This window comes from Crinia signifera, chromosome 1 (genome assembly GCF_055691185.1).
Source record: "Crinia signifera chromosome 1, ASM5569118v1, whole genome shotgun sequence".
Lineage (NCBI taxonomy): Eukaryota > Metazoa > Chordata > Amphibia > Anura > Myobatrachidae > Crinia > Crinia signifera.
This window is the reverse complement of record NC_139217.1, coordinates 429720038-429738623: the sequence shown is the minus strand read 5'-3', so window position 1 is coordinate 429738623 and position 18586 is coordinate 429720038. Positions and strand designations below refer to the sequence as shown.

At 46.3% G+C, this 18586-nt stretch overlaps 1 protein-coding gene across 3 annotated transcripts in view; it reads right to left on the bottom strand.

Annotated features, from left to right (window-relative positions):
- THBS4 (thrombospondin 4) overlaps positions 1-18586 on the bottom strand; it is a 71719-nt gene that overhangs the window by 41776 nt on the left and 11357 nt on the right. Inside the window, exons 2-7 of one of the 3 annotated variants that reach the window (XM_083152376.1) lie at positions 16650-16815; positions 12406-12653; positions 11595-11697; positions 9683-9765; positions 7723-7774; positions 1205-1395 (exon numbers count right to left, since the gene is read on the bottom strand). In XM_083152376.1, the coding sequence (XP_083008502.1) occupies positions 1205-1395; positions 7723-7774; positions 9683-9765; positions 11595-11697; positions 12406-12653; positions 16650-16737 (765 nt within the window). In that variant the 5' untranslated portion in view covers positions 16738-16815. Of the gene's footprint in view, positions 1-1204; positions 1396-7722; positions 7775-9682; positions 9766-11594; positions 11698-11964; positions 12224-12405; positions 12654-16611; positions 16816-18586 lie in introns of those variants that run through there. The other 2 variants (XM_083152367.1, XM_083152384.1) reach the window with 2 other exon arrangements.

Sequence of the window (18586 nt, the reverse complement as noted above, 5' to 3'; positions counted from 1 at the left end):
AGTGTTACAAAACAGACTTTGCACAAGAGGTCAGAGGCTGGGAGGCTTGTGCTGAGCTCTGCTTGGTGGCTTTGTCATGGGAGGGTTTTTAATCAGAGACAGCGCTGATCCTGTCAGGGCTCCTACAGAGTAAGGTACAGAGGGACAAACACATGCTTTTCATGTGGTATATATATATATATATATATATATACAGTATATATAGGACCATATAGAGCAGCACACCAACTTCCAGGTATCAGGCTGGTGCACATTCAGGAACTCCCGAAAGAGCCAAATATACTTTAGAGGTGGCGGCACACGATGAATAAGTAGAGTCAACCAACTGTGACTGGAAGGCGACGTTTCTAATCCTTTATTCACGGATTCGTCATCAGGATACCTGTCCTGATGACGAATCCGTGAATAAAGGATTCGAAACATTGACTTCCAGTCACAGTTGGTTAACTCTACTTATTCATCGTGTGCCGCCACCTCTAAAGTATATATATATATATATATATATATGTTTATATTAATCCCCCCCCCCCCCCTGCAGTTACCCATTGACCGAGTTTACACTGCCTTTATTCTGTGTTTTGACAGTGTAATATTCTCCTGTGCAGTTTGCGGCCAGTAATGACAAGTGGGAGGGGGCCCCCCTGTCTACAGTGCCCCGGGCCCCCCGAAGGCTTAATCCGGCCCTGCTAAAGGGGGATACAATTTATAAAAAAAAATGACCGCTACTATTTTGCAGATTGTTCGGAAGATGCTATATAACATATGTAACGTACAAATGTTCCTCTAGAATTGTAATATAGATTGTCATATTCGATATTTTGTATTTATGGACAAAAAAATTACTTTCAGTGGAACAAAATATCTATGAAACAAAGAAGAAATATGTTTTATTGTAATATTCATACTAGCACACTTGTAATCCAAATGTTTGAATGACTGAAGGCTGGCAAGATCATCCTATGGGAGACATACAGTAGCTCATGAACCCTCAATCTATATTTCTGTGGAAGAAATTTTCCCTAACCCATTTCTTGTGCCCTTGCTGCTAGTATATGTCTGGGAATTGGCATCTTGATCCTCAATATAATCCCGTTTAACCAAAAATACTGTGGGATTTTATGGCTAAATACCATTATTTAACCCTGACCTGGGGTTCTCCATAAGCATCAAACTACTCTGAATCACCAAGTAAGTGGTCTGATACCTCATCTATGTCGGTACATGTCACGCCATTGCCGGTGTAACCCTCAGGACAGGGCCCACACTGAATCCCATTTCCGGACTCGGTGCATTTGACTCCTCGAAAGCATGATGTTGCGTCACATCGAGGCCTTGGAGCTGTAGTAGTTTCTGGTTTTAGAGATGATGTCGGATTTGGATAGTCTGGCATTAAACCTTTATTGGACAGAACAGATATGTTAGTTAATGGGGCGTTGTAATATTTACATTGTTATCATAGTTTAATATGCATTTGTTATGTGTTTAATTTATACATTTAATAGATTACAGTATCAATCTTTCTTCAGGAAGGAATCCAAAACTTAGGACATTTATGTAGCCATCAACCAATTAGCAAAACCGAGGTGCTGCGCCAAGTTGGCCATGATTACTGTACCGCCACTGAAAAATCATTACTCACCACGCTCAGTGATCTAGACTAGTTACTGGAATATTCCAAGATAAGTGAAATAGGACTTCTACATGAAATGGTCTCTTTAAACCTCAGAAACACACTCCATTTGAAATAAAGGTTGCAAATAACTGTCTCTCTCTAGCAATCTCTGTATCCTAGAAACAAACTGTGGACTTACCGCAGAAACCAAGGATATTATGAATTTTAAATTCAACAAAATGTTTGCAATGACTGTTTTTGCTTATTTAATGGCTCTTGAGTTATTACTTAAGGTGTGTACACACAATGCAATATCATCTATGGACAATATCGTCAAGCATTTCCCCTTGAACTCTTGGGTGAACAATATAGTGCATACACACTGAAAGAGATCGTTCAGTGATGTCACTCCCGCTAAACATACAGTCGTTGACTTTTTACATTATACCGCACTCTAACTTTTTATTTTACACACATTATTATATTATACCCAGGGCTATTTTTGTACAGGCTTCAGCAGGAACTGAGGCCCTTATTCTAGTTCACTCTTTCTGACAAAATATTTCTTAGATGGACAAAACCATGTGCACTGCAGGTGAGGCAGGTGTAAAACCCCACCCAAATCTAATTATCTCTGCACAAGTAACACCTGCCTCACCTGCAGTGCACATGGTTTTGTCCATCTAAGAAATATTTTTTCTGAAAGAGTGAACTAGAATAAGGGCCTCAGTTCCTGCTGGAGCCTGCACAAAAATAGCCCTGATTATACCTGATACATTTACATATACTGCACCATAACCAGCTTCTAAAAATCCTGTCTTTACTCTAATGCTGCTTTCCCACTGCAGACCCGTTTTAAGTTACAGGTAATCTTAAACGGTATTTAGCATTCCCACTGCAGCAGATTACAGTTTGAAATGCCATTTAAGTCCCATTCCCATTGCAGGTAAAACGTTTTAGCTCTTCAAAACGTTTTTACAGCATTGGTGTGCAGTGGTGCTAGTAATATATACATTGCTGGCCTGTGCCAGCAATGTATATATTACTGGCTGATAATTAATCATTGGTGTGCAGTGGTACCAATAATATATACATTGCTGGCCTGTGCCAGCAATGTATATATTACTGGCTGATAAATAATCATTGGTGTGCAGTGGTACCAATAATATATACATTGCTGGCCTGTGCCAGCAATGTATATATTACTGGCTGATACTCCGTTACTGGCTCCGTGTTCAGCAGGCGGGGGGCGTGGCGGGCAGGCCGGGAGGGGCGGAGCGCCCAGCTTGTGTGGCCGGGCGGGGGAGCAGGACTGCCGGGCGGTGATTGACAGCGGGACGGCGCCGGTGAGCGACAGCGGGACGGCGCCGGTGAGCAGCGGTGAGTATATGACGCTGCGGGCGGGGAGGGGGGTGGCAAGGGAGGGAGCAGAGAGCTGGACTGAAAGCCGCGCATCTTTCAGCCCGGCTGCTGTATACAGATTCAGCGAGGATGGCTCAAATATGAGCCATCCTCGCTGCATCTGCTGGTAAAACCGTTTAAGAGGCATTCCCATTGCCTCTTAAACGGTAGATTACCGGCTAAAACCCTGCTCTGAAAACGGGTTGAAATACCGTTTAACTTTAAACGGTATTTCAACTCTGGCGCTTTCCCACTGCAGCCTTAAACGGTATTTTGCCCTCAAAAATCGGCAAAATACCGTTTTAAGGCTGCAGTGGGAAAGGGGCATAAGATAGAGTGAATTTGTCAAAATTGGTGTGAAAATTGACGAGCAAACATTTTTATAAATCATAATGACCTTTAGGCTTTTACCTTTTATAGTAAATGTAATCTTTTTAAAAAAAAATTGTTATTTTAATTCGTATAACAAATTAGAGCGAGGCTGGCATTTTTAGCCAATATTTTGCACAGCTCTCACAGAGATGTTGGCACTCAAAACGCTAATATATAAAGGATAAAGTAGTAAAAAAACAAAAAATGGAATGATTTCCATGCACAGTAAAGAAGATGACATATAATTGGTATATAGGATGATAGTTTGTGTACAGAATGTGGTATCTGACGAGTACATGAGAAGGGATAAGAATAATATCAAGGATTTAACTTTTCAGCAGTGTTAATACAGTATCCGACTCGCTGCAAGTGGCAGCGATGGATAGTATCAACTCGGATCATTTTAACATTGCCCCAGGATGGGGACTACTGATCCGAATATTAGCTGTCCCTGCCATCCTTTCCCCTGCTACCATAGGCGAATCTAGAATTATGGTAATGAGTGGTCCCAGATCTAGACGTAACAGAAAAGGGACCTTTGCGCGGCGTAGCCGCGCGGCAAAAAGGGGGCGTGACCTCATGGGAAGGAGGCGTGGCATCAGAAAAAGGGGTGTGGTATTACACGTTAGACCATACACAGTAATGCCCATTACACATTTTAGCAAACTCCGTAATACCCATTACACATAAAGCCACACGCCGTAATGCCAATTACACATAAGGCTACACAGCATAATGCCCATTACACATTGTGCCACACATCATGATGCCCATTACATTCTATATAACAAACCGTAATGCCCATTACATATTTGCCACATAAGTGCTTCTTACCTTCGTGCTCATTGCTAGGGGGTTCTTGCTTGATCGCACCATAGTACCCATTACACATGATGCCGCACACCATAGTACCCATTACACATGATGCCGCACACCATAGTACCCATTACACATGATGCCGCGCACCATAGTACCCATTACACATGATGCTGCACACATAATGCCGCTTACACATGATGCTGCACACCGTAATGCCCCTTACACATGAAGCCACACATTATGCGTAATGCCCCCACATACCGTCCCTTAAGCAATGCTCCCAAAAGTGCCACTTACTGTAAATTTTTATATGAGCCTTCGCTGCTGCTGCAGGGAGAGATGGAGAGCGGTGCAGCTGCTTCTATGGGGAGCAGAGCGCAGCGCTGAGCATGCTCCCACTCCCCTCCTGGTGCCCCCTCTAGCGGAGTGGACATTTGAAATATTGTGCGTGCTGTTGTTGTGCGTGACATCGGGGGAGCACGCTGGGCGCCGGCACCACATGATTAAGGGCGGCTGAATTCAGAGCACTGCAGGTCATGGCTGTTAGAAATAATACCCCTTTCATAACAGAAAATGCAGGGATTTACCCGGGAATATGGTCCCAGGATCATGCAGGGACCCCTTATACACCAGCCTAGTGCCTGCATTTTCTGGTGTGAGGGGGAGAGACAACCACTCCCCTCTCCCTACCCCCTTTTAACCAACCAGCTATATCTTCGGAACCAACTGACCCATTTACATGAGACCAGTATCATATTGAAGAACTTTTGAGTTGGCTTCGAATGATTTTGGTCCCGTGAAACTGGGCTGTTTGGTTCCAGAGAAATCTGCCCTCAAAGAACATAAACAGTCATGAAATTACATTTAAGAAATTAAAAAATCGGTTTAACCTCAATATCCCTGGAACCAATTAACCCATATAGATCCAGCCTGGTATCAGATTGAAGGCCCAGCGATTTGGGTTAGACTGAGATCAACCTCGAGCTTCAGTGATGCCAAAGGGGGAACTGGCAGCCAGAGGCGTAGGGAGGGCGGAGCCACCGGAGCTCATGCTCCGGGCGCAGATTGGTGGAATGGCGCCGCCGGCCCGCCCCCCCTCCGCAAATGATCCCCTGCAAGTATAACTTACTACACTAATGGCGGGCAGTGTGTGCCGGCAGCTGCCCTGCCCGGCGCCTAGCTGCTGGTCCTACTCAGCGTACCTACAGCCTGATGTCTGTTGCTGGACGCTGCTTGAGATCAGACAGGGCTGCAGGTCCGAGCACAGCACACAGACACAGACATGACGCTGGTGCAGGCTGCTTGTGTTCTCCGGGGCTGCAGACAGAGGATCAGAGGCTCACAGTCCCGGGGAAGCAGCTAGCGTCTGGCACTTCTCACCTGCCAGCTCCGACAGCCAGCGTCTCCCTCCATAACTGTAAAGTATTAACTTTAACCTTTGACTTGTGCACACACATCAGCGGACCCCCGTTATTGCCGCTGATGAGTGCACACGGATGGGAGGGAGGAGGGGGAGTGAGGGGAGGAAGCTACAAATCTCTGTCCCTTAATTAAAGTAAGCATTCCCCCAAATACAGAAGTAAGAGACACAGGATAATGTGGTGGTGTTATCATCACTAGGCTGCCTAGACATTACAGTGTCTTATATAGCGCAGTAGATTGCGTTACAGTGTCTTATATTGTGCAGCAGATTCCGTTACAGTGTCTTATATTGTGCAGCAGATTCTGTTACAGTGTCTTATATAGCGCAGCAGATTCCGTTACAGCGTCTTATATAGCACAGCAGATTCCATTTCAGTGTTTTATATAGCGCAGCAGATTCCGTTACAGCGTCTTATATAGCGCAGCAGATTCCGTTTCAGTGTCTTATATGGCGCAGCAGATTCCGTTACAGTGTCTTATATAGCGCAGCAGATTCCGTTACAGTGTCTTATATAGCGCAGCAGATTCCGTTACAGTGTCTTATATAGCGCAGCAGATTCTGTTACAGTGTCTTATATAGCGCAGCAGATTCTGTTACAGTGTCTTATATAGCGCATCAGATTCCGTTACAGCGTCTTATATAGCGCAGCATATTCCGTTATAGCGTCTTATATAGTGCAGCAGATTCCGTTACAGCGTCTTATATATTTCAAATGTAACATGTCACCACATGTTAGCCACGCCCCCAATTCATTACCGGGAGGAGTGTGGGGGGGGGCACGAAATATGCCCTTGCTCCGGGCACCATGGCACCTAGCTACACCGCTGCTGGCAGCCATTGAACTGGGTCGGAATTAGCGGGTCCCATGTTATCCTATAGGGAAAACGTTCCAGCTTTGCCTGGCCGTATCTCCGGTTCCCAGGGGGCTAGAGACACTGGGCGGGGCTCGTTGGAAAGCCCCATCCCTCAGCTACAAAATGGGCTAATGGGTGGTCCTGTGCACCCCCGGACCACCCCCTAGATTCGCCTATGCCTGCTACTTTCATAATGGTGAAACGTATTGCTGCTGAGTGTGACTCGGCAGTGTACTGCAAATGGGTTCTGAAGATGTCTGTTCTTGTGATCAAATTAAAAAAATGATATAATTCACAGTTTGATGAATTGGAAAATAAGGAGGTAGCCATCATGGTGTATGGGTAACATGTTCTGCTTTGGGGATTAGAGAACATTTCAATGAATAACCTCCATTACCTGTTAGGGAATGGGGTCAGTAGTTAAGTTTTACAAAAGTAGTTGAAAATGTATATTTGGACCTACTTTAAAGATGATGAACAGGCCCCTAATAAGGCATAGGGGAAAATTACGGTACTTGTGTATTATAGCGGCGCCCCCGATGGCATGCATCGGATGGCATGCGATGCGATGCGATTTTTGCCCCCTATGCGATGAAAGATCGTATAAGCACCATAAAGGGTGCTTTTAAGCACCCTAATGGGTGCTTACAATGTGAAATGCCCCCCCACACCACCCCCCCCCACTATAAACGTGAAGCGAGCACAGCGAGCCCGCGAGGGGCGGCAGTACGTGTCCTCCGACCTTTTCATACACCCACTATCCACGTCGGCGTGGAGTTAAGAATAGAAAGTGTGGCGAGCGCAGCGAGCCACCAAGCCCGAAGCGTGGCGAGCGCAGCGCGCCCTGCGAGGGGACGCGGATACCTTCACAGGTATCGGAGTCCCCTCGCGGGCTTCACAGGTATCCGCGTCCCTTCGCGGGCTTCACAGGTATCCGCGTCGCTTGCGCTCGCCACACTTTCTATTCTCAACTCCACGCCGACGTGGATAGTGGGGGTATGAAAAGGTCGGAGGACATTGTACAGCATCGCGCGATATCGCATCGTATGCCTTATGGTATGCGATGCGATGGGCGCCGCCAAAATACACAAGTACCAAAATTACTGTAGCATACTAGGTGATGCCTGTGAGGAGCACACAAGATGAGATGTGAGACCGGGCATTTGGGTGATTATAGAGGATATGATTACTCAAGGGGTTGGGGGTTAATAAGCATGCATGATAAGCTATTATGTACTAACCACAGGCCTGGCATTCTGAAACAGTGTTCCTCAAAAACATGGTTTCCTTCACCTACCAAACAGAAAGAAACATTGTTTTAATACTTCCCCATGTTATACACAAGAGATTTTAAAAAAATCATAAATGTGCCTTAGTTCCATACTAATGTATCAAGCAGCAGAAAGCACACAGAAGTAAACCAGTGTAGAAGTTGCCACTAGCAACCTATCACTTTTGAGGTAGCATTATCATTCTATAAAATGATGACTACTTGCTACGGGCAACATCTTTAAGTGTTGATATTCTTCTATATCCATATAGATGTACACAACTGTATAGCTGCACAGCCTGTAGCCATCCACTTGTGAGCGCAGTCATCATCATCAACTCTCATAAGCCCCAAAATGTACTGACTCCAATGCCATACAGTACTATTCTGTCATGCTGGAGCTGAAGACACATCAAAGCTAAATGTGTATAGTTATCCAAAACATAGTAGCCACTAGATGACCTGGACATCGTATGAAATGTATATACTTCATTTCATAGTCATCAAGAAATCATTGGAGATAATTTAAAAAGTGACCATTAACATACAACTGAACGTCTGTTTCTTATCTTACATTATATTCAGAACTAAATAAAGGTATACTGTAGGTAGTGACGAAAGGCGCCATTTATTAAGAGACCTGTTCTTAACTTTATGTGAGGAAAAGTTATGCCTCTTATACGGCACCAGAGTGATGGAGAGCGTGGCTCATGTATCCCAAGGGCACAGACAAGTTCGTTGGTTCCAACCCCATGAATTATGGGTGATTGTTGTTACGGCTGTTGATACTTGATATGTTTGCGTTTGGAGTATGATGCGGCAGAACACAGAGAGAGGAGGCTGTGGGTAGTGTAGTCAGGGAAGGATGCTGCATGTGGGTGCTCACTTTGGGCCAGATGTACTAAGCATGAAAAGTGATAAAGCTGAGAGCAGGGTTGCCTACCCTCCCGGATTGGCCGGGAGGGTCCTGGAAATCGGGTCCCCCTCTCGCCCCCCCGGAAAGGTGGGCAATCCTCCCGGATTCTGCCTCACCCTCCTGATCTTCCCAGCAGTTGCCCGACCGCATAGTTGAATCACCCGGGTATTCGCAAGGAGGGGGAGGGGCTAAATACGCAAATAGCGCCGTTTAGCCCCGCCCATCCACGAGGCCCCGCAAATCGAGGGGATTTCCAGTGCTGGGGGCGGGGCTTGATGCCATCTACATCAGGCCCCCGCCCCCACACGTGATGCTGACAGTCTCCTCTCCGGGCTTCTCCTGGAGAGGAGAATTTAAAAGTAGGCAAGTATGGCGGAGAGTGATAAACCATCAACCAATCAGCTACTACCTGTCATTTTTCAAACACAGCCTGTGACATGACAGGTTGGAGCTGATTGGCTCGTGGTTTATCACTCTCCATTTAATCACTTTTCAAGCTTAGTACATCTGGCCCTTTGAGAGGTTATCATATGATTCAAGACTGTACTGCCTAGTGCTCACATTGGTAAGACTTTAGCTGTGACCAAGCAGTACACCACTACAGTACATCTATATGTCAATAACCTTGGGAATTATTATACGGAGGGGCAGATGTACTAAGCCTTGCAGAGTGATAAAGCGGAGAGAGATAGGCTACCAACCAATCAGCCCCTAACTGGCATTTATTTTAAACTAACTATCCTGCAACATGATACTAAAAGGCTGATTGGCTAGTACTTTACTTTCTCTTCACTTTATCCTCTCCAATTGATCCTCTCCGATCTTTGTACATCTCATTCTGAGTGAGACAGGAAAGAGAAAATAGCAGCACTTGCTCAGCGCTCTTATAAGTTAATAGATCATTGATATTTTATTATAAACTCATGAAACTGACGTATTTTGTCAACAAACACATCCTACACAGATGTAGGCATTCACCTTGGTAACTAAAATTGGGGTTTTGTATTCGGGTTACCTGTTGTCGCATCACATCTCTGACTTCTCCAAGCAACTGGTTCAGCTGTGAGATTTGACCCAAGAGCTGTCTGCTGACATCACCTGCATATCAAAACATTATTAGTGATGAAACCATTCACTTTACCATCAATACTTGGTTATTAACCCTTTGAGTGGCAACATCTCTGTGAGAGATGTTCAAAATATCTGCTATAAATGCCGGCGTCGCTCACATTTGTTATGTGAGTCAAACAAAATGTGTAAAAAAAAAAAAAAGAAGAGATTAGAAGAAGAGATTTGGTAAGAAATCTCCAGTTGTTTTAAAACAGCAATCATTTACACTACAAAACCAGTATGATTTTGCAGTGTAAATGATTGCCGCTTTAAAAAAATCTGGAGATTTCTGACCAAATCTCTCAATTTCCGAATCTCTCATCCTATTACATTTCAATATTTCCAATAGAAGGCAAACATTACAGGTCATTATGATGAATAAAGATGTTTGCTTGGCAATCTTCACACCTATTTTGACAAATTCACTTGACACTCAAAGGGTTAAACATTTTAAGTCTTGATTATTTTCCTTTGCTTAATGTGTAAACCTGATTAACCTTTGCCATAATTATACCAGTGAACGGCTAAATATTTTGGGAGACTAACCTCAAACAATTCTGTATGCAGCGGCGTGCCCCATTATCGTATTAAAAATGTTCTATTCATTGACATAAGAGGTAATAGTAGGACCTCCCTTAATATTATATATTATAATTATATATTATAATTATAATTATTAATATTATATCCCTTAATATTTTGTACATAACTGACAATACAGTAAGTGTCCTTCACAATACTATTAGAACAATGCAGTAAGAATAGCACATTTGTCCAGGATGGGTGCCGGACGGGGTCCCAACAGGCATTTACCCGACATCGGGATCCCGACTGTCAAAACACCGACAACCGGGTTCCCGATGGCCACCTGCTATTTTCCCCCGTGGGGGTCCACGACCCCCATAGAGGGAGAATAGAATAGGTGGCGAGCGTAGCGAGCAAGGGCGTAACTACCATGGGTGCAGGGGGTGCAGCTGCTATGGGGCCCAGAGCTGAGAGGGGCCCATTTTGCCTGTCAAAGTATTATATGCTTTATGCATTTTTTAGCATTAGGTGATAAATAGGGGCCCTTACAAACTTTTGCTATGGGGCCCACGTTTCTAGTTACGCCACTGGTAGCGAGCCACCGTGCCCGCAGCGTGGCGAGCGCAGCGAGCCCGCAAGGGGCTTCGTTGCGCTCACCATGCTGTCTGGGTCCGGCCAGTCGGGATCCCGACGTCGGGCTAATGACTGTCGGACCCCTGTACCACACCCGTCCAGGAATGTCCTGTGGCCTCTAACTTCCAGCCTCCGGCTTAGTACTTTATATAGACTCCAAATGAACAGTGTCCTGGATCTGCAGCAGCCACATTCTTCTTTTGTTTCTAAGGATCTCCAATATAATGCAATATAACTCATCTGGATCCATTATAGGACCTAGAATAAAATATTATGGGTCCATAGTGTTCTAGTTGAGCCCTGCTTAAAAGCTATACTGGAGGGACAGTAGGTGGCGCTGTATATTAAGATGTGAATGTGTAGTCTCTGTTCTCTGAGAAAGTTTACTCTCTAGGCTTGTCCATTGAATGGTTAACCATTAATAGTTTCCATTGATGGCAATATTGATACTTTCCATTGACATAAAACCACTGATGGTTCAAACCATCAATGAGCATCACTTAGCCGCATCGTGTAAATGTTTCAGGGCCACTTTTAGTTCCCAATACGCCGCGGTACCATTTCACAATAATGGGTGGGTACAGTATACTATTCATCTCTACAGGGTAGTATGGGGAAATAGCTTGACCACTTTAACAATGGCATACAGTGACACCCACCTGCATACTGTCCAGGCTCGCTCTGCTGCATGAAGCAGTCTTGTATTGATGCCACATGTGTTAGTGAGCCTCCCAGCACCAGCTTCAGTGTATCCATAGAATCCTGCAACAACAAAGAAGCCTGATCACAATTCAGCATCACTTTATTATCCCCTGGGCTTAATTGCTGCTGGATTGCATGGGAATGGAGTTCCAGCACTTCTGTTGGCCTTGCATCCTTTAATGCTTAAAAATACGCCCACATGCAGCTTCTTATCTGCGTAAATGCAGACACAGCATCGGATCACTTGCGACACCATCGGCCTACAGAGTGACCCAAGAGGCCAAGAAATTGCCATTGGAAGATGGAGTCCCTGGCCTTGGCACTCACACAATAACTGTGAGATTCGCATCCATTTTGTGAAACAGCTGTTGGATCTCCGCACCAAATGGCTGAATGACTGTCAATCACGTGAACGGGTAGCACATTACAGGATGTACAGAGGATGGGAGGGTAACACAGAATAGGACATATAGAGGGTGAAGGGAGCAGCACAGAACAGGACATAAAGAGGATGGAGAGGGCAGTACATACAGATGATGGGGTGCAGAACAAAAAAAACAACAACATATAAATGATGGAGGGAAGCACAGAACAGGGCATCCAGAAGATGAAGACGGCAGCATGTGGAGGGCTGATGTAAGGAGCTGATGGGAAACACCTGGGCATTGGGAGCCTATTTATCTCGCCCTCTTACCTACGCCACTGATGACAAACCTGTGTGTTAGTAAGAAGGAAATAGCATTATTAAAGAACAATGTGTGCACGTGCCTGCGCTTTCTTCTGCAGAGTCCTCAGCTGCACAGATCCAGTGTTTAGGTTTATTCCTGACAATGGCCGGGGCAGATCCTTGATATCATCCACTTGGATACAGTCCAGGTACAGCTCAGCAGTGCTGGGCCCCCGCTGCAGACCGCTCAGGTGCAGGAGGAGGGAGTGCTGCTTCCCGTCAGCCAGCTCAATGTTGCTAAAGATGACAGAGTTCATTTTGCCATCATTCTTGAGGTATCTTAGAGAGGCTGAGGCAGGAAAAGGAGAGAGAAAATGTTGTAACAACAGAACCCCGGCGAAGCACACAACTAGGGTGGCCAATCCCGGGATCGGGATCGGCGGGATCCCGGGATTTGGCCCCCAAAACGCCGGGATTTCAATCCCGGGATTGGAATTTCCAATCCCGGGATTTCGGGATTAAACTGCGCATGCGCAGTTTAATGCCGGGCAGCGTCTGAGCACTCAGACGCTGCCCGGCTTCTCCGAATCCCCGCAGTGCGCAGCGTGACGAGGTCACGCTGCGAGGTCACGCTGCGCAGGGCACAGCCGCACGTCCACGGCTGCCCGCCCGCCCAGCGCTCCCGGCCACCTGCCCGCCCACCCACCCACCCACCCAGCGCTGACGGCCGGCAGCACTCACGGCCGGCCACCCGCCCGCTCACCCACCCAGCGCTCACGGGGACCCAGCGGCAGCGGTCCCTGCCACCCACCCGCCCACCCAGCGGTACCTGCCACCCACCTAGCAGTCCCTGCCACACACCAGCCCTCCCACCAAGCGCACCGTGCCACCCAGCGGTCCCTGCTACCCACCCACCCTCCCACCCAGCGGTCCCTGCTACCCACCCACCCAGCGGTCCCTGCTACCCACCCACCCTCCCACCCAGCGGTCCCTGCTACCCACCCACCCTCCCACCCAGCGGTCCCTGCCACCCACCCACCCTCCCACCCAGCGGTCCCTGCCACCCACCCGCCCACCCAGCGGTACCTGCCACCCACCTAGCAGTCCCTGCCACACACCAGCCCTCCCACCAAGCGCACCGTGCCACCCAGCGGTCCCTGCTACCCACCCGCCCTCCCACCCAGCGGTCCCTGCTACCCACCCGCCCTCCCACCCAGCGGTCCCTGCCACCCACCCGCCCAGCGCTTGGGCGGCCAGGGTGTTTTTTTATTATTAGGGAAGCCAATCCCGGGATCCCGGGAATCCCGGGATTGAGCATTTTTCAATCCCGAATCCCGGGATTGAAAAAATGCCCCGGGATTGGCATCCCTACACACAACCTATCATCTCCTATTTATCTGTATGCCTCCATGTTTCATTGTCTATGTCTGTGCCTTCTGTGTGTGTCCTTGATCCAGATGCCTCTATGTCTGCTTGGACTTCTGACCATCAATAACTCCTTTTCCAACAATTTCCTTATTTATCTTTCTTTTCACAGCTGGAACCAATAGACAAAGCGGTACTTGTTTCCTAGCACGGCCACATATCTTATGGATCGTGTACCTTTAGTTAAGGTACACGATCCATACGATGGACCCGATTTCCTTTGAAATCAGGTCCATTTGGCCGGCTAGGACAAAATATCGGGGGCATCGCGTCGGTCGGGACCGTTAACAATGGTCCCGACGCGACCGACGCGATGCCCGCGATTTCCCCATAGGCTTCAATGTTAAAAAATATTTTAACATTGAAATCGTGTCGGGAAAGGTAAAATATCGGGGGCATCGCGTCGGTCGGGACCATTAACATAGGTCCCGACGCGATGCCCCCGATTTTTACATAGGCTTCAATGTTAAAAGATTTTTTAACATTGAAATCCGGAAAAAATGTGAAAAATGAGAAATGGGCCAATATGACCCATTTCACATTTTAGATGTCCCCGTCGTCACCCCACGATAGACGCCAACCAGAAGCGTGGCGAGCGCAGCGAGCCCGCGAGGGGCGGCGGTGCGCGTCCTCCGACCTTTTCATTCCCCTACTATCCACGTCGGCGTGGAGTTGAGAATAGAATAGTGTGGCGAGCGCAGCGAGCCACCGAGCCCGAAGCGTGGCGAGCGCAGCGAGCCCCGCGAGGGGACGCGGATACCTTCACAGTTATACGCGTCCCCTCGCGGGCTTCACAGGTGTCCGTGGCGACGCGGACACCTGTGAAGTCCGCGAAGGGACGCGTTTACCTGTGAAGGTATCCGCATCCCCTCGCGGGGCTCGCTGCGCTCGCCGCGCTTCGGGCTCGGTGGCTCGCTGCGCTCGCCACACTATTCTATTCTCAACTCCACGCCGACGTGGATAGTAGGGGAATGAAAAGGTCGGAGGACGCGCACCGCCGCCCCTCGCGGGCTCGCTGTGCTCGCCACGCTTCGGGTTGGCGTCTATCGTGGGGTGGGGTGTACGCCGTGACATTTGGGGGGGTTGGGAATATTTTACATTGAATCCAATGTAAAATCGGGTCCCAGGGACCCGATTTACATTTAATTAAAAAAAAAAATCGGGTCCAAAATCGGTCGTTCGCGACGATCGCATCGCATGCGACCAAATCGCATGCGATGCGATCGACCCGATTTTTCCGACACGACCACCCCGATGTAAATCGGTGTGGCCGTGCTAGGAAACAAGTACCGACAAAGCTTACACTGCTTGGGCAAGGGCAGACAGATCTCAATAATGGGATTTACAGCCATATTATTTTGCCTACTGATACCTAAATATGGCTGACATCCAGTATGTAGAGCTGGATTTGGATTACTCAATGTGATTTGTCCATTTGATTGGTGCAGTCATTTTCATAGCCACATTTGTCATTCTAATGAAGTTCATCACTATGGCTTAAAATTGTTTAGTCATGGCCTTATGGGGCCCTTTTTATCAATAATGCCATTTTTAGTGTTATCTGGGAATACAGTATGTTGCACAGTGTGGATAAGGTGGGTTGGGTAGTGTGGATAAGGTAACATTGTGAACAGCCACAGTGTATGTTCAGGGAGCGATGAACGGTGAGCGCTGCTGCGTGCTTCCACATCATCACTTTCCTGGGAGCTCATCTTGTATTACCAGCAGATGAGCGGAGGAGTGGACAGCTTGCCATAGTCGTCCACCTCCAGGGAAAATTGCTAAAATGGGAGAAAAACGCTCAGTGAACCTTATTCTGGTCCGTTTGCAAAGGGCATTCGCTTGAGAACGCTGGGCCTTCTCCTGCTAATGAGGCCATGATGTGGGCGCTGGGGGAGGCCAGCTGACATCACCAGGATGTCACCTGCCCGCCCACTTCCTGCAGAACGTGCACGCATATGTAAGAGTGCCTCAGAACAGCCTTACATATGCGTGCACGTTCCACATCATTCGAATAAAGTGACCATCGAATAAAGTGAGTGTTCACCTGCAGGCTGCGAATGGATTCTTATGTAAAACTTCCATTCGCAGCCAGTGCGAACATGCACGCCTTGCGAATGGTGGGCTGGCGTACCACCATTCGCAAGGCGGGGTTAGGTTGACTCGCAAGAATAACCCCCAGAATAACCCCCAGTGTGTATGCACTAAGGGGTGAATTTATGAAGCTTGGAGAAGTGTTATCTATCCCCATAAAGAACGTTATGAGCAAGGTGATAATGGTTCAGCCAATCAGCTCTTACCTGTCAATTTACATATTGTAGCTGATTGGCTGAACCATTATCACCTTGCTCATAACGTTCTTTATGGGGATAGATAACACTTCTCCAAGCTTCATAAATTCACCCCTCAGTGTTTTTCAGCCGAGCAGTTTCCCCCATCATCAGTCGGCTTACACTCTGGCCAAAATCGCCTGGTGTGTATGGACCTTCAGTGGTAAGAAGTTACAGACATTTACTATTTATCCATTTAAGTATTTTGATTATATCAATAATACTTTGGTTTATATAAAATGTTTAAGGTTTCAAATTTTTTTTTATATTAAACTCTGTGTAATACATGGGTGCCACACCCAGCATCCTTTGTAGACACGCCACCTCTGCTAATGTCTATGGTAAATACGTGGTCTTGAGTTACTTTGACTCCTCCATGACATGTTTCAACAGATGGCCGCTGAGCTCATTGGCTCTGCAATGCTTAGCAAAGCGCACACTTTTGTTTTGTTTGAGTCCCTCTTTTAATTTGTTTTTCAAACCAATACTGTATCTATTTTTTTTACCATATATTAGGAAATAACAGTTGAATGGAATCTTCTTCAGGCTTACCTTTATTTAAACGGCCCATTACTGTGAATTCAAAGTACCTGGTGTTGTCCTTTGTAGAGTAAAGACCGAAAAGAGTGGCAGTGGATTTGGGCTGCAGTTTAAATGTGGAAAGCACATAGACTTCATTCATGGATGGATTGCTGAGCGCTTGCTGAAGGTAGCTTGTGATCTGTCTCTGGACTGCAGGCGAGAGAAGATCCAGGGCTGGAAACAATGACAGAAGAAATCAGATCGAGTTGGATTTCTCCAATAATCTCATAAAACACAATAAAAGCTAAGAACAAATCCGAATGACTGTACCATCTTACGTTATCGTTCCTCCACTATATACGCTATATAATGAGATATCTCCTCACTTTAACATACATTAAGCTAGACTTGGAGTAGCCTTTAAAATGGTCTTGTCCTTCAAGTGTGTGCGTGTATATGTGGTAGGGTATATAGATTGTAAGCTCCACTGGGGCAGGGACTGATGTGACTGTACAAATATTCTCTGGAATATGTGTATGCCATATAAATAACTGATAATAAATAAATACATCTAGTACCCAAACCCAGGAGTGTCAATATACACTGTGTATCTTGCAGTTAGTATATTTGGGGGTTATTTTGGTTCACTCTTTCTGACAAATTCCTTCTTAGATGGACAAAACCATGTGCACTGCAGGTGGGGCAGATGTAACTTGTGCCGAGAGAATTAGATTTGGGCAGGGTTTTACGTCAAAGTGAGATCTATATTGCAGTGTAAAAATAAAGTAGTCAGTATTTTCCCTGCACAGAAACAAAATAACTCACCCAAATCTAATTCTCTCTGCACATTTTACATTTGCCCCCCTGCAGTGCACATGGTTCTGTCCATCTAAGAAGGAATTGCTCATAAAAAGTGAACCAAAATAACCCCCTTTGTTACAAAGAAAACCAAGGCATTTATTTTATGGAGTTGAACCAAATTAGAACACATTGTAGATTTGCATTGTGTATTAATGATATCTAGCACGCCAGATCAACCTGTTTCACTATTGGGGCCCGTGTTATTTTGTCATGAATGGGAAATTACATAGAATTTTAAGTCAATTGAATCTAGTCACAGGGGAATAAATTATTGAATTTGTCCTATTATTCGGAATAATAGGACAAATTCAGCCTTCAGCATCAGCAAGTATGACATATACTGTGGTTGGAGAGCTGTGTTGTTTTTGTGAATAAGCTAAATTTCTTTAGCAACACAACTGAGCTCCCACAGTGCTGTAGTGCAAACCACTGCAACATCTAGGGGCTCATCTGAGTCGGACACAGAAGGGGAAGAAGCTGTGTTCCCACAATGCTCTAGTGCAAAGCTCTCCCACATCTAGGTGGTCATCCTGAGTCAGACACAGAAGGGGCAGTGGCTGAATGTTTTGCCACAACTGCTTCTGCTTTTTTTTTCTTGTGCCATGACTGACGATATTACCCCTTAAGGGGGAAATTTACTAAAGAAAATTAGTAAAAAAATAGGTGTATTTGTATCCAGAAATACACTTATTTTTGACATTTACTATCCCGGAAATACGGCAATTCGTAGTCGTATTGATGTGCTATCAATACGAATACGAATTGCCGTATTTTCGGGATAGTAAATGTCAAAAATAAGTGTATTTCTGGATACAAATACACCTATTTTTTACAAATATCCTTTAGTAAATTTCCCCCTATATGCCCACTGCCAGTGACGCTATCCCTTTGCCATGCATACTATGATGCACCATTGGTTGCAACATCAGCACTTGCACCAGCTCTGTGTAGGTGCAATTTATCTGTGTAAACATGGTGTCCAGTTAGTGGCATCACAAAGGGGGGTGTGGGCTGCTTCTGGGTATAAACTTTCATTGAGTGACACTAACATGCCCTCTCCTCTGCAGTGACAGGAGCTACAGTGTGACATTAACCTGCAGCATCAAACTCCTATTATTGAGAGGGAGCCAGCAGTGTTGGAAGA